The following is a 14,706-nucleotide window of genomic DNA, read 5'->3' as shown; positions in this document are numbered from 1 at the left end:
ATGAAATTGGAAATCATCATTCTCAGTAAACTATCGCAAGAACAAAAAACCAAACACCGCATATTCTCACTCATAGGTGGGAATTGAACAATGAGAACACATGGACACAGGAAGGGGAACATCACACTTCGGGGACTGTTGTGGGGTGGGGGGAGGGGGGAGGGATAGCATTGGGAGATATACCTAATGCTAGATGACGAGTTGGTGGGTGCAGCGCACCAGCATGGCACATGTATATATATGTAACTTACCTGCACGTTGTGCACATGTACCATAGAGCCTAAAGTACAATAATAATAATAATAATAATAATAATAATAATAATAAAAAAAATACAAAAATTAGCTGGGCATGGTGGTGTAATCACCTATAATCCCAGCTACTTGGGAGGCTGAGGCAGGAGAATCATTTGAACCTGGGAGGCGGAGGTTGCAGTGAGCCGAGATCATGCCACTGCACTCCAGCCTGGGTGATAGAGCAAAACTCCATCTGAAAAAAAAAAAAAAGAATGGATTGGATTTCAGTGGAGAACAGGACAATGGAGAACATGTAGGTGGGAGAACAGTGTGAGCAAAGGCCCCAACACAGGTTAGGATAGCTGTGCAGAGCACAGGTAGATCAGTGTGGCTGAAGCAAAGGTGTGTGCGGGAGCTGGTAATAAAGGTGAAGAACTTGGGTGGGTTGGATTATAGAAGTCCTTGAAATTAAGTGAGGAATTTAGATTTGATGATTCCTCTCCCTTACTGCCTTGGATACAAGGGCCTGCTCCTGCACGTGGTAGATAATGATTTGACTCACAAGTGTTTTTGCATTTATATCTATGTTTTGGCCTTAAACAAGCCTCTCCATTACCTGTTTTCTTTTTTTTTGAGATGGAGTCTCTCTCTTTCGCCAGGCTGGAGTGCATTGGAACAATCTCAGCTCACTGCAACCTCCGCCTCCTGGGTTCAAGAGATTCTCCTGCCTCAGCCTCCCGAGTAGCTGGGACTACAGGCGTGTGCCACCACACCCAACTAATTTTTGTATTTTTGGTAGAGACGGGGTTTCACCATGTCGGCCAGGATGGTCTCGATCTCTTGACCTCATGATCCACCCGCCTCAGCCTCCCAAAATGCTGTGATTACAGGCGTGAGCCCCTGCACCCAGCCTCCATTACCCTTTTTTATTCAGTGAGTCATAGTTGCTAAAATAGTTTCCCTGGCAAGACTTTGTGAGCCTGGTTTGAGTTAAGGTCCACAGCATATGTATTGAGGTCCTGCATCATGCAGGGAGCTGTGCTAGTGTAGCTGCTTTTCTGCAATTACTCATCATTACTAATTCAGAATGGTTGCATTCTCCACCAAAATTAGTGAAGTTTTAGTAGCCTTGGTTTTTGGCCAGTTCTTATTCACTAATTTAAACCATTTGAAGATTGGGTTGACGCGTGGCTCTTCTTCAGGGTGAGTAGAGAATCCACAATGCACTCACGTGGCCTTCATCTAAGTGATGGGAGTGATTATTCTTGTCCTTTAGAAATCGAGCTGAGTTTATGTGCCACATGAAGCCCAGCGAGCGGAAGCCGTCCTCCTCAGGGCCTGGGTCCGGGACCTGGACGCTAGTAGACGAAGGAGGAGAAGAGGTAACTTGTCATATCTGCATTATTTTGATGAATCATTGTGAACTCTTATGCACCAAGTATTGTTCTAAGCACTTTTCACATAGTATCTCATTTAATTCTCTCAGCAACCCCATGAGGTAAAGACTTATGATTCCTATTTTATAGATGAGGAAACTGAGGTGCAGGGGTGTGAAGTATCTTCTCTCAAACCATAGGGTCATTAAATGTGGAGCCTCCAGAGCCTATGCTTTGAGCCAGTGTGTTGTGCTGCACCCCTTCTCTAGAATACCATTCTGTTCAGCTGGGAGAATTTGGCACCTGGAAATTAAAGTCATATTACGTAAGAAGTATATTAGGAGTTTTTTTATGCAGTAACAAGTTTCTGGGGTTGGAGCCTTACCTACAGATGATATGAATCTGAGTAATAAAGAGCTGGAGCTTAGCAAAGTTTTCCCTTCACTCATAAACTTCTTATCCAGAAATTCTCATTTGAAAGGTAGAAGATGGCTTTCCATTTTTGGTGAGAATTTAATGATCAAAATCCAGCTTCTCGAGATCACGCTTGTTAATTTTCCTTTTTACTATACTCGTGATTATGTTTGTAAGCAGTTCTGTTCTCCAGCTAATTATCGTTCTAGTCCTTTATTTTGGTCTGAATCTTGATTTGGTGTTCTTGTCTAGGATGTCCAGTGACCGATTTATTATAATCCCTCTCTTAAAAGGAGATGAAAGTGTTCAGCCAACAGTTCTCAGAATGACAGCTGTGGCAGCTGTGGGATTGTGTCTGTGTATTTCCCAGAGTGCTCATTCAGAAGTGGGGAGCCCCCTTCACAGTCGTTTTTCTCTTCCTGAGACTTGCAGGAGGAGGTGGTCAGGTGGTGGTAAATGACGTGGACGTGCAGGCGTCTTTGCTAGAAACTGAGGAGTCATTCTAAAGCAAGCTTCTCAGGAGCCAGTACAGATTGGTCTTTTAAAGATTGTAGTGGAGCAATATGTTTTTTTTAGAGTGGTCTTTCTTGGGGGAGATGTCTTTTTTTCTGGTAGGTTTCCTGCATTTAATCCAGACAGATAATGATTAAGGAGCATTATAATTACTTGTAATGATTAGGTGTTATAAATACTTCCAGTCAAAATATTTGATTAATTATCTCACCCTGCATTGGTGCCTGGCTCCTGTTTAGCACTTCCTAAATATTCAGTGAATTCAAGAACTTGGTGAGTAGATGAGAAAGTTGGGAGTGCCATTGCCTCAAAAAAGGCTGTAGGGAGGAAGGCACTCTGAATTATCCACATCAGTGGTTTCTTGATACTAGCTATGTACTAGAATCACCTGGGCAACTTGCAAACCTTGCCCAGGCCCACACCCAGACATCCAAATAGTTAAAAGCCTCCCTAGGGGTTAAATGTACAGCTGAGTTGAGAATAGCTAAGTTGAGAACTACTGCCTTAAGTAGAGTTTCTGAAATGCTTGTTTGTTAGCCATTTTAGACACATAATAAGAGTGTAAAAATCGAGTGGCTTAAGGAAATTATGAATGATTTGCATTAGTCCCTTGTTGAAATTGAGGTGATATATTACATTCTTCAGGTTCTCAGGATCTTTTTACTTCCTTCCCTTTTTAATGGTAGCGTATCTTAGGACATGAATCAACTTGGTTTCTAAGAGGACTTTAGTGCTCTGTGTCAAACAAAAAGACCGCAAAGATTTCCCCTATGTAATCTTTGTGTATGACCACTGTTATTTTTATACTGCTTTTGGCAGCACTAATTGACAACAGAACTTTAGTCACCTATAGCAAATGTCAATTGCTTCGTCTTAAGTCTGTTGCATACTACATAGATCTTGATTTTGGGAGAAGAGAATTGCAGCTAACATAACTTTGAACTCTCATCTATGGTTCTTGTTTTTTTTTGAGATGGAGTCTCATTCTGTCACCCAGGCTGGATTGCAATGGTGTGATCTCGGCTCACTGCAACCTCCGCCTCCCAGGTTCAAATAATTCTCATGCCTTGGCCTCCCAAGTTGTTGGGATTACAGGTGCATGCCACCACGTCTGGCTAATTTTTGTATTTTTAGTAGAGATGGGGTTTCACCATGTTGCCCAGGCTGCTCTTGGACTCCTGACCTCAGGTGATCTGCCCTCCTCGGCCTTCCAAAGTGCTGGGATTACAGGCATGAGCCACCGCGCCCGGCCCATCTGTGGTTTTTTAATTGATGTTATCAAAGCACTGATCCCTATAAGGTCCTCACTCTAGAGGATTTCTTTTTTTCTGTTTTCTTTGGGATGGACATTTAATGAGAGCAGTTTCAGTCACTGGCTATGACCCAGATACACATAAAATTGTGCTTGCAATTTCAGGGGATTTACTGTGTAACTATCTGTGGAACTGATACTATAAATTTCTGTCCTGGAGAAAAGGTCCATGAAGACTCATGAGGATATCACATGTATACCATTGAGACCTGTGATAATTTAGCTCCTGTAACTCTAGATCATAGTGTGATCTGATCAAATCTGCTGACATGATTTTTTGTCTTTTCTCTTAGGATGAAGACCCTGAGACCAGTTGGATTCTCCTTAATGAAGATGATTTGGTTACCCTTTTAGCACAGTTCCCCTTTCATGAACTCTTTCAACATCTTCTTGGGTTTAAAGCAAAAGGTAGACTCATTTCTCTTATGTGTAAAACGTGGTAGTGGCAAGTGTAAACACAGGAACTCTGCATTGAGTCTTCTTTTCTTTTAATGAGATGGAGTCTTGCTGTGTCACCCAGGCTGGAATGCAGTGGCGCGATCTCGGCTCACTGCAACCTCTGCCTCCCTGGTTCACGCCATTCTCCTGCCTCAGCCTCCCGAGCAGCTGGGACTACAGGTGCCTGCCACCACTCCCGGCTAATTTTTTGTATTTTTAGTAGAGATGGGGTTTCACCATGTTAGCCAGGTTGGTCTCCATCTCCTGACTTCGTGACCCGCCCGCCTTGGCCTCCCAAAGTGCTGGGATTACAGGCGTGAGCCACCGTGCCTGGCCCGAGTCTTACTTCTTGTGTAGGCTCCAACTCGGGTTTGTTGTGCCTAGCTGTTCTAGGCTTCTCTTGTGCTTGTAATTTCCCATTTGGTGCTTAAATGTGAGAAAGCTAACTAGCTTGCACATTGCCCAGCTTAAATAAATTGTTTTTAATTTGGCACATTGTCTCAAGTTTTTTCCCATTTCATGTTGATATGGGAGCCAGAGCAATGAGATTGTCAGTTCTTCTCCATCTTGGCTTTGAGTGCTCATTAAAATATTTATACAGCTGTATCCATTCATGTTTTTTCATAGTAATTATGATTTTTTTTCTTTTATCTGATTAACTTCTAGGTGATTATTTACCTGAAACAACAAGACCTCAAGAGATGATGAAAATTTTTGCCTTTGCCAACTCACTAGTGGAACTTCTGGCTGTGGGGTTAGAAACCTTTAATAGAGCACGCTATAGGCAGTTTGTGAAGCGAATTGGTTATATGATCAGGTAATACTGCTGTTGGTCCATCTTCTCCGTTCCTTTCACCCTGGTCAGACACAGATATTGCATAATTGGGATGATGGACATTTTAGTTGTAAACCTCAGGTCTTATTTCTTGTTAAAGTTAAGATTTTTTTCTTCACCATCTATAAGATGGGAATTTCATAAGTGCTTCCAGTCAGAATATTTCGTTAATTATCTCAAATTTAACTGGCTTGCTAGATGATTGTTCTTGGAGTTGAGATCCCCACAGCTGTTGCTGGGTTGAAGTCTGGGCAAGAGAGAAGGCATCTAGGAAAATGCAGGCTCTTACTGCTTCAACTGTCTTAATAAATTTAGAGAATATGTATTGCTTTTCTTTGAATTAATTTTATACTCTTTTTTTCTGCTTTATTAATTTTAATTGTCTTTACTGGATCATTTCTTACAGCATATATGTATTTGCAGCATATACAGCAAAACTTCTCTCCCTCCTTACTTTTGCTTCCAAAACAAAATTACTTTTAATTCATTTATTTTATCTTATTTTTTTATTTTTTTGAGATGAGTCTCTCTCTTTCGCCCAGGCTGGAGTACAGTGGGTGCAATCTCGGCTCACTGCAACCCACGACTCCTGGGTTTCTTGTGCCTCAGCCTCCTGAGTAGCTGGGATTACAGGTGTGCACCACCACACCCAGGTAATTTTTGTATTTTTAGTAGAGATGGGATTTCACCACATTGCCCAGGCTGGTCTCAAACTCCTGGACTCAAGTGATCCATCCGCCTTGGCTTCCCAAAGTGCTGGGATTACAGGTGTGAGCCACTGTGCCTGGCCTAATTCATTTATTTTAGATATGTATCCATTAGCTTTATAAATCAGTCAAGTGATTATAGGATGCCCTGAAAGAGTGGGGGTCCCTTTTTTTTTCAGACAGGGTCTCACTGTCACCCAGGCTGGAGTGCAGTGGTGCGATCTTGGCTCACTGCAACCTCTGCCTCCCAGGTTAAAGCCATTCTCCCACCTCAGCCTCCCGAATAGCTGGGACTATTGTTGTGCGCCACCACACCCAGCTAATTTTTTGTATTTTTAGTAGAGATGGGGTTTCTCATGTTGGCTAGGCTGGTCTCCAACTCCTGACCTCAAGTGATCCGCCTGCCTTGGCCTCCCAAAGTGCTGGGATTACAGGCATGAGCCACTGCGCCCGGCCTGGGGGTGCCTTCTGAGGTCTAGGGAAAGCCTTGAGTATAGAGTTAGGAGAATGAGATAGTGGGAGGGAGGATGGCTGGTGCCTTGGAGATAAATTTGTTAAAAGCTAAAAGCCCATCTACCTGTTATTAACAGAAGTCCATCCAGACATTTGTTTTCTGATTTTGCTTAATAAATAAGACCATAAATAAAATTTGTCCCTAAGCTCACATACATGATGTAGGATTGCGTGCTTACTGTATGCCAGGACTGTGATCTCTTATTTTGTTCTCTCAGTAACTCTATAGGAAGGACGTTGATATCATTACTGTTTTAAGATCACTGTTTACATTATTGTGTAAATAACAGCTGTAGTGTATTATGATTATTCTTTCTTTGTTTTTCTTTCCATCTGCTTACTTTTCTTTGTACCTAGTGCAGATTCTTCTCATACCTTCTAACTGCAGAACAGTTTCCCATAAGGGCTTGCCTTCAGATCGTCTATTAGTTCCCATTTTATTCCTCCATCCTCACTTGAACTTGCTTTTCCTCCCACCACTACCCAAACAGCTCCTACAGATGAAGATCTCTAATGAACCTTGTGCTCCTGATCCAGTGGCCAGTTCTGGGTCTCTTCATCCTACTTGGCATCTCTCACGTAGCTTACATAGCAGCCTTTCTCATAGTTAGTTGATCATTTTATCCTTAAAACATTTTCTTTGCTTGGTTTCCAGGATACTACATTCTCCTGAGTTCTCCACCATTTCACTGACAATACCTTTTCTGCCTCCTTGGTTTTTTCATTCTCACTTCCAGACTTAACCTTAGAATGTCTCAGGGCTCAGTCCCTGGACCTCTCTTCTCTTTATCTACACTTGCTTTTTGAGATGTCATTCATTCATCTTTAAATATCTAAACACTGTTACAATTCTCAGAGTTATATTTCCAGCCCATACCTCTCTCATAAACACATTGTATATTCAGCTACCAACCAAGCACCTCCACTTGGATGACTCATTAACATTGTAACGTAATGTTCTCAAAGTGAACTCACTTTCCCCACCTCCCAAACTACTCCCCCCAGTTTCATTAAGTAGCAACTCTATTCTAGTTTCTCAGGCCAAAACACCTGGTGCCACCTGTGGCTTTTCTTTCTTTTATATGCCACATTCAATCTAACTGCAAATTTTATCATCTCCACCATCAAAATACCATCTTTTATCAAATCTAAAATGCCACCAATTATTTTTTAAGATATATTTTATGTGCCACTAACATAGGGAAAATGCTGCCAAATTATGGCATCACATCATTAATATTAACATGGATTCTGACGTTCTAATTGCAGAGATATTAGTGTGAAAGACGTTCATCCTTTTGAATCAATGAAACATGCTCTTTCCAGAATCTAGCTGCTGCTTACCACCTTCGCTGCTAGCACCCCATTTCATTCCTAAACCTCCTAACTTATCTTCTTGCTTCTGTCCTTTCCCCATCTCAGTGTATTCTTAAACAGCCAGCGTTCCTTATGAATTGTGAGTCAGCCCATTCACTGTCTACCCAGGACCCTACTGTGCTCCCCACTGCACTCAGGGAAAAAGCCAAAGTCCTCACAGTGGCCTGCAGGGCCCCTCATGATCTGGTTTCCTGCCACTTTTCTGATTTCATCTCCAGCCAGTCTCCCTCTCAGCATATTGGCCTCCTTGCTGTTCCTAAACATACCTGACACCCCTTGGAGTTTTGCATTGGTTGTTTCTTCTACGTGGACACTCTTCTCATGGACACTCTTGTGATTCGTCACTGTTTTCCAGACGTTATCAAATGTCCCTCTTTAGTAAGGCCTTTCGTGCTCCCAACCCACCTCCTTACCCTGCCCACTGGTCCACCTCTAGACATACTTTATTCTCTTCTCTGGCTTTATTTTTCTCAGTGTCACTTACAACCATGTGACAGACTATATATGACTTTATTTTATTTGTTGTCTCTTTGCCCTTCACTAAATGTAAGCTCCATGAAGGTGGGATTTTATTTTCCCCATTTCATTACTTTCAGAACCTGGGCATTAGTAGGTGGATAGTAGGTGCTCAATAAATATGTGTTGAATAAGTGAATGTTGTAAATGTAAAATGTAAAGGTGCAGATATTGAGCTAATGAAAAGTACTGTATTATCTTTCCTCATGCTCAGGATGACCCTTGGTTATGTAAGTGACCATTGGGCACAGTATGTGAGCCACAACCAAGGCTCAGGATTGGCCCAACAGCCCTACTCTATGGAGAAACTACAGGTTGAATTTGATGAGCTGTTTTTGAGGGCTGTCCTACATGTGCTGAAGGCCAAAAGGTAAGTAAGACATATGATGATATTTAGTGAGAAGTAACTTCCTCACTAGTAAGAACCATTAGAATGAAAGCCACTTAAGTAGGTCTTTTATAATAGTTTCTTAGTGTATTTCATCTATTTCTTATCACGGGCAAATTCTTGGGTCTTGGTTTCCTTATCTGTAGTACCCACCTGTTGACTAAAATGGTCTCTCTCTCTCTTAATTTCTTTCTGTTTTAACATAACACTATTCTGGTGTCTCAGTTTTTTGCCACCCTGAACTTTTGGGGCAGCCTTGAGCAGGGGAAAACAAGGATAGATTCTATCTATCACATACCCACTGCAGTGCCTGCAGTGAGACACAGTAGGTGTGCAGCATGTGGTGCAAAGGATTTGCTGATTTTATTGTTCAATTTGCCTTCTGGTAAGGGTTTTAAGGTCTGGGAATGTCATGGATCTTGGTTCCCTGTCTTAGCTTTGTAAATGCTGTCTTTGGATCATGCTGTCTGTACCGCTGCTTATAGCCTAGGACCTGTTTGAGGCATAGGCAGGGGCACAGCTGTGCATCCTGTGCTGCCTTTCCTGAGCCACTGGCCAAGTTGAGGAGTGGGCTCTGCTGCAGGATTATGCCCTCCATTAGGAGATGCGGGGCTGCCTCCACCCCTACCCAGCTGTGCTTATGAACTACTGGCTCTCCCCTGCTTTGGCCCTCTCCTGAGCTAGCTGCCTACACTCCCTCTTGCCATGTGACTCTTAGCCTCAGCCCCCGATTTATTCTGTGTTGTAAGTTTGAGTCTTGGTTTGCCATTTACTGTTACCCTGGGAAAGTCACTTAATATTTGTGGTCTCACTTTTTTCATTTATAAAACGGAGATGGTGATAATGATGCTACTGTTCGATTAACCTCATGGATATGTGATGAGGGTGAATTGTGGTAATATGAGGAAATACATTTTAAACCATAAAGGACTTTTCAAATGTAAGTGGGGGTTGTTCTTGTGTGGTTTCATATGGGGAATAGAATAATCTAGAGACTTAGAGAAAGATCAGGAGGTCTTAGCTAAGTGTTAACCACTTTTAGACACTGTGAAGGCATGAGTCTAACTTAAATAGAACTTGGGTATAGAAATTTATCTTTTTTTTTTTTGAGATGGAGTCTCACTTTGTTGCCTAGGCTGGAGTGTAGTAGCATGATCTTGGCTCACTGCAACCTCTGTGTCCTAGGTTCAAGCAACTCTTCCACCTCAGCCTTCCAGGTAGCTGGGATTACAGGCGCTTGCCATCATGGCCGGCTAATTTTTTGGGTTTTTAGTAGAGACGGGATTTCACCATGTTGGCCAGGTTGGTCTTGAACTCCTGACCTCAAGTGATCTGCCCGGCTCAGCCTCCTAAAGTGCTGCCATTACAGACATGAGCCACCGCGCCTGGCCTTATCTTTAGATTACTCCTGTTATACCATAAATTTGGTGGTCTCATGTGATGCACCAAATCCTGTTCAGGACTGTGTCAAGGCATCAGTGCAGTAACACCTGTCCACTGACGCTGGCCTGGTGCATGGGAGGAGTCTTCCTTCTCTAATCTGTCACTTATTCTTGTGCTTGCTTAGTGGAGAGGCAAAGCTCTCATCCTAGTTACTTACTAGGGTTTATGTGTTGAGCTGTGAACCCTTCCTGTAACATTGTGTATATAATTAACAAAGATAATTGTTTTAAAATGTTGACAGCTATTGTTCTTAAGTTTATTTTAGGAAACAAATTATATGAGAACCAGATATTTAAAGCCATGAGATTTAAATTTATTTGGCACTCAAATGGAAATTTCTGGCAATAGATATCCCTTCAACCTAAAACAAAACTGAACTAGACTAAAAGACAGATAACAAAGATATAAACCAGGGCTGGGCATGGTGGCTCATGCCTGTAATCCCAGCACTTTGGGAGGCTGAGGTGGGCGGATCACCTGAGGTCAGGAGTTCGAGACCAGCCTGGCCAACATGGTGAAAACCCATCTCTACTAAAAATACAAAAATTAGCTGGGCGTGGTGGCAGGCGCCTGTAATCCCAGCTACTCGGGAGGCTGAGGCAGAAGAATCACGTGAACCCCGGAGGTGGAGGTTACGGTGAGCTGAGATTGCACCACTGTACTCCAGCCTGGGCAGCAGAGCAAGACTGTGTCTCAAAATATATATATATATATATGTGTGTGTGTGTGTATATATATATGTATGTGTGTGTGTGTATATATATGTGTGTGTGTATATGTATGTGTATATCTGTATATATGTGTGTATATATATATATAAATACCTATATAAATATATACGTGTGTGTGTGTGTGTATATATATGTATATATGCATATATATGCCAGACTTCCTGAATGTCTGCCATATAGGGAATTTTATAGCCTGAAATACACCCTGTTTGTGATATTACTTTTACGTCCTCTACAATTTCCCTTCTTTGTTTTCGGGTTATAAAACAGCATCAGGTCCCATGTGAAGTGTTAGGATAATTAATTAATAAGATAGAAACCTGGCCCACCTGACTTTAGAGAAGTTTCTTAATCTCTTGCTCAGGAGTCTAGCCGGCTTTTCCAGAGTACAGGTGAGTGTGGGTTTGAACTACCAGTTGCCTGTTGAGGTTCATAGATGTGGATTAGGCATGCACTATTCATTTTTTTCTTAAGTTTGGTTTATTTGTAATTAGATAATTTGTAATTGGATAATTTATAGTAGTTGTGCCTCAAATATGACAACAGCTTTGAGTGCTTCATATTTTTTTAAGTTGTTTTTTTTTTTTAATTTAATAGCAGGTAAGTTGCTGTACTTTCCTTAGCAGATTTCCTTTTTTTTTTTTGAAATGGAGTCTCACTGTGTTGCCCAAGATGGAGTTCAGTGGCATCATCACTGTAACCTCCACCTCCCAGGTTCAAGCGATTCTCCTGCCTCAGCCTCCCGAGTAGCTGAGACTATAGGCGCGCACCACCGTGCCTGGCTAATTTTTATATTTTTAGTAGAGATGGGGTTTCACTACATTGGCCAGGCTGGTCTCGAACTCCTGACCTCAAGTGATTTGCCCGCCTCAGCCTCCCAAAGTGTTGGGATTACAGGTGTGAGCCACTGCACCCGGCCATTCCTTAGCAGATTCTGACTTGGGGCATGGCCACCATCCTGATACAAGTTTTTTTTTTGGTTGTGATAACATTTACATACAATTTTAATACGCATCTGTTGAGTGCTGTTTGTTTTTGAGATACTGGTTTAAGTAGCAGATAATTAAAATATAAGGTTCTAGTTATAAACTGGTTTATATAAAAATGAACAAGACCTGGTTTCTGCTCTCAAATTGCTGTTAGGTTAGTATGTCATATATAAATTACAGTACCATGAGGGGTTTCTCATATTGTGTGTGTGTTTTTTTTTTTTTTTTTTTGAGGCGGAGTCTTGCTGTGTCGCCCAGGCTGGAGTGCAGTGGCGCAATCTTGGCTCACTGCAAGCTCCGCCTCCCGGGTTCACGCCATTCTCCTGCCTCAGCCTCCCGAGTAGCTGGGACTACAGGCGCCTGCCACCATGCCCGGCTAATTTTTTGTATTTTTAGTAGAGGCGGGGTTTCACTGTGTTAGCTAGGATGGTCTCGATCTCCTGACCTCATGATCCGCCCGCCTCTGCCTCCCAAAGTGCTGGGATTACAGGCGTGAGCCACCGCGCCCGGCTCATGTTGTGTTTTAAGAATCACTTGACTCAGAGTCACCAAGGGTGACTATAAAAGGTGCAAATTCTTGTGCCCCAGCTGTGACCTACAAAATCATGGTCTCTATAGGTGAGGCTTGGGAATCTGCATTTTCCAGAAAGTCTCCAGGTGGTTTTTCTGCCACTACAGTGTGAGGATCACTGGCAGAAGGTATGATGGCAAAGTCAGGTATGGATGGAGTTCTCTAATAGTGCAGAGGAGGAAGTCCAAGGAGGGCTTGACCCATGGAAGGAGCCAGCCTGGAGGTGTAGGGTCTCTCCAGGCTTGCTGGAATGCAGTGGTAACTGAAGGAGGGCAGAGAGGGCTGTGGTTGGAAATACGATTCAGAGCCATACTGTGGAAGCCTTTGAATGTGGGCTGAGGAATTTGAACTTTGTTCAGTGCTCAGAGAGGAGTACTGGATGGATTTCGGTTTTCCTCCCACCCACTGCACATGTGTCTGTGGGCACGCGTGTACCTGTGTGTGTGCTCAGATACACACATCCACAGCTGGCCTCTCTGCCACCCGCTACTGTGTGTGCCTTAGTAGCCTGTGTGCGTTGGTGCTAATATCCATAATAATTATTATTATTTTTGAGATGGAGTTTCACTCGTGTTGCCCAGGCTGGAGTGCAATGGTGCGATCTTGGCTTACTGCAATCTCTACCTCCTGGGTTCAAGTGATTCTCCTGCCTCAGCCTCCCAAGTAGCTGGGATTACAGGCACGCACCACCATGCTTGGCTAATTTTGTATTTTTAGTAAAGATGGGGTTTCACCATGTTAGTCAGGCTGGTCTCGAACTCCTGACCTCAAGTGATCCACCTACCTCGGCCTCCTAAAGTGTTGGGATTACAGGCGTGAGCCACCACGCCCGGCCATATCCATAATTATTGTCTTGGTTTTTGTGAGGATGGTTTGAGTTGATATTGTACATACATGTATACACACACACATGCACACATTGTAGTGGTTAGAACAGTCCCTGGCACAGACTGGGTGGTTTGTATTTGCTGTTATTCTTAGCCATCCTTGAGGTGTTTGTGACTAAAGCATATTAGAAAAATTGTAGTGTGATTTAAGAATCTTTTTTTCCCTGAGAGCCAATGGTTTGTCTACTTTCTTAGTGTAATGAAGCTGATTAATAAATAAAATGATTCCTGCTTACATGCAGACTTGGCATTTGGCTGTTTATGTCTGAGATGCCCTTTGGGACTCTGTCTGTGCAAATGCTGTGGAAGCTCTTCTACCTCATGCACCAGGTGGAGAGTGAGAACCTGCAGCAGCTCTCCTCCTCCCTGCAGCCCGCCCAGTGCAAGCAGCAGCTCCAAGGTACAGCCCCGCCGAGCAGTCGGTGTCCAGCTCTCCCTATCTTTTTGTGCTTCTCTTCAGGGCTTAATTTTTACTTTTAGAAGGACTAAGAGGAAATGTTTTACTCTACATACTCATGTGTAATGATTTTGAAATTCAGGAGACTGCTTCACAATGTTGATGTATTAAATAGCAACTAGCATATCTGAAATCAAAATTTGATTAGTCCCAAACAGTATGCCAATACACACAATATTCTGACTTTTAGGAAGCACTTTTTTGCATGTGTGTGTGAAATTATTCTAGTTGATAGTTGTATTAACGGTTATGTATTAATTGTCTAGAAATTTGTTAAGGCTTTGTGCCCAGCCATTTTAATATCTTTCTTTTATTGCTGTTTTTTTAAAGTTGTATTGTTTTTATGAACTAAAGATGTAGACAGGTACTTTAAAAATTAATTTTGGTGAAAACTTAAGTTTTTGCGTCATACCACCTCTAAACTGTAGGATATTTATTTATTTTTATTTATTTATTTTTTTGAGACAGGGTCTCACTCTGTCACCCAGGTTGGAGTGGAATGGTGTACTCTTGGCTGACTGCAACCTCCACCTCCTGGGTTCAAGTGATTCTAGTGCCTCAGCCTCCTGAGTAGCTGGGCTTACAGGTCCACGCCACCACACCTGGCTAATTTTTGTATTTTTAGTAGAGACATGGTTTCATCATGTTGCCCAGGCTGGTCTTGAACTCCTGACCTCAGGTGATCTGCCTGCCTCGGCCTCCCAAGTGCTGTGATTACAGGCGTGAGCCACCGTGCCTGGCCAGGATATTTACTTATAACAAAATTATAATGTTCAAAATGAAAAACACCATTTAATTAGATGTATGTTGTAGTGATTTTAAAAAACTACCCTATACATTAAAAAAGATAGACAATTTACTGAAATACAAGATTAAAAAAAAAAACACCAAAGATAATTCTGTTTTCCAAATGTTTTTTCCTTCACAGTAGGACGTAAAGGCTGTTTTCCAAATTTTTAAATGTCTGTATCACTTAAAAGAAAATCATATACTTTAAAAATTA

At 42.3% G+C, this 14,706-nt stretch overlaps 1 protein-coding gene across 3 annotated transcripts in view; it reads left to right on the top strand.

Annotated features, from left to right (window-relative positions):
* The window catches only part of EPG5 (ectopic P-granules 5 autophagy tethering factor), a 128,463-nt gene that overhangs the window by 25,831 nt on the left and 87,926 nt on the right, over positions 1-14,706 (top strand). For all 3 annotated transcript variants that reach the window (XM_054461007.2, XM_054461006.2, XM_063653622.1), the window contains exons 7-11: positions 1,513-1,618; positions 4,145-4,259; positions 4,956-5,106; positions 8,452-8,607; positions 13,489-13,646. In XM_054461007.2, the coding sequence (XP_054316982.2) occupies positions 1,513-1,618; positions 4,145-4,259; positions 4,956-5,106; positions 8,452-8,607; positions 13,489-13,646 (686 nt within the window). The remainder of the gene's footprint in view (positions 1-1,512; positions 1,619-4,144; positions 4,260-4,955; positions 5,107-8,451; positions 8,608-13,488; positions 13,647-14,706) is intronic.

Source organism: Pongo pygmaeus, chromosome 17 (genome assembly GCF_028885625.2).
Source record: "Pongo pygmaeus isolate AG05252 chromosome 17, NHGRI_mPonPyg2-v2.0_pri, whole genome shotgun sequence".
Lineage (NCBI taxonomy): Eukaryota > Metazoa > Chordata > Mammalia > Primates > Hominidae > Pongo > Pongo pygmaeus.
This window is presented reverse-complemented; position numbering and strand designations above follow the sequence as displayed.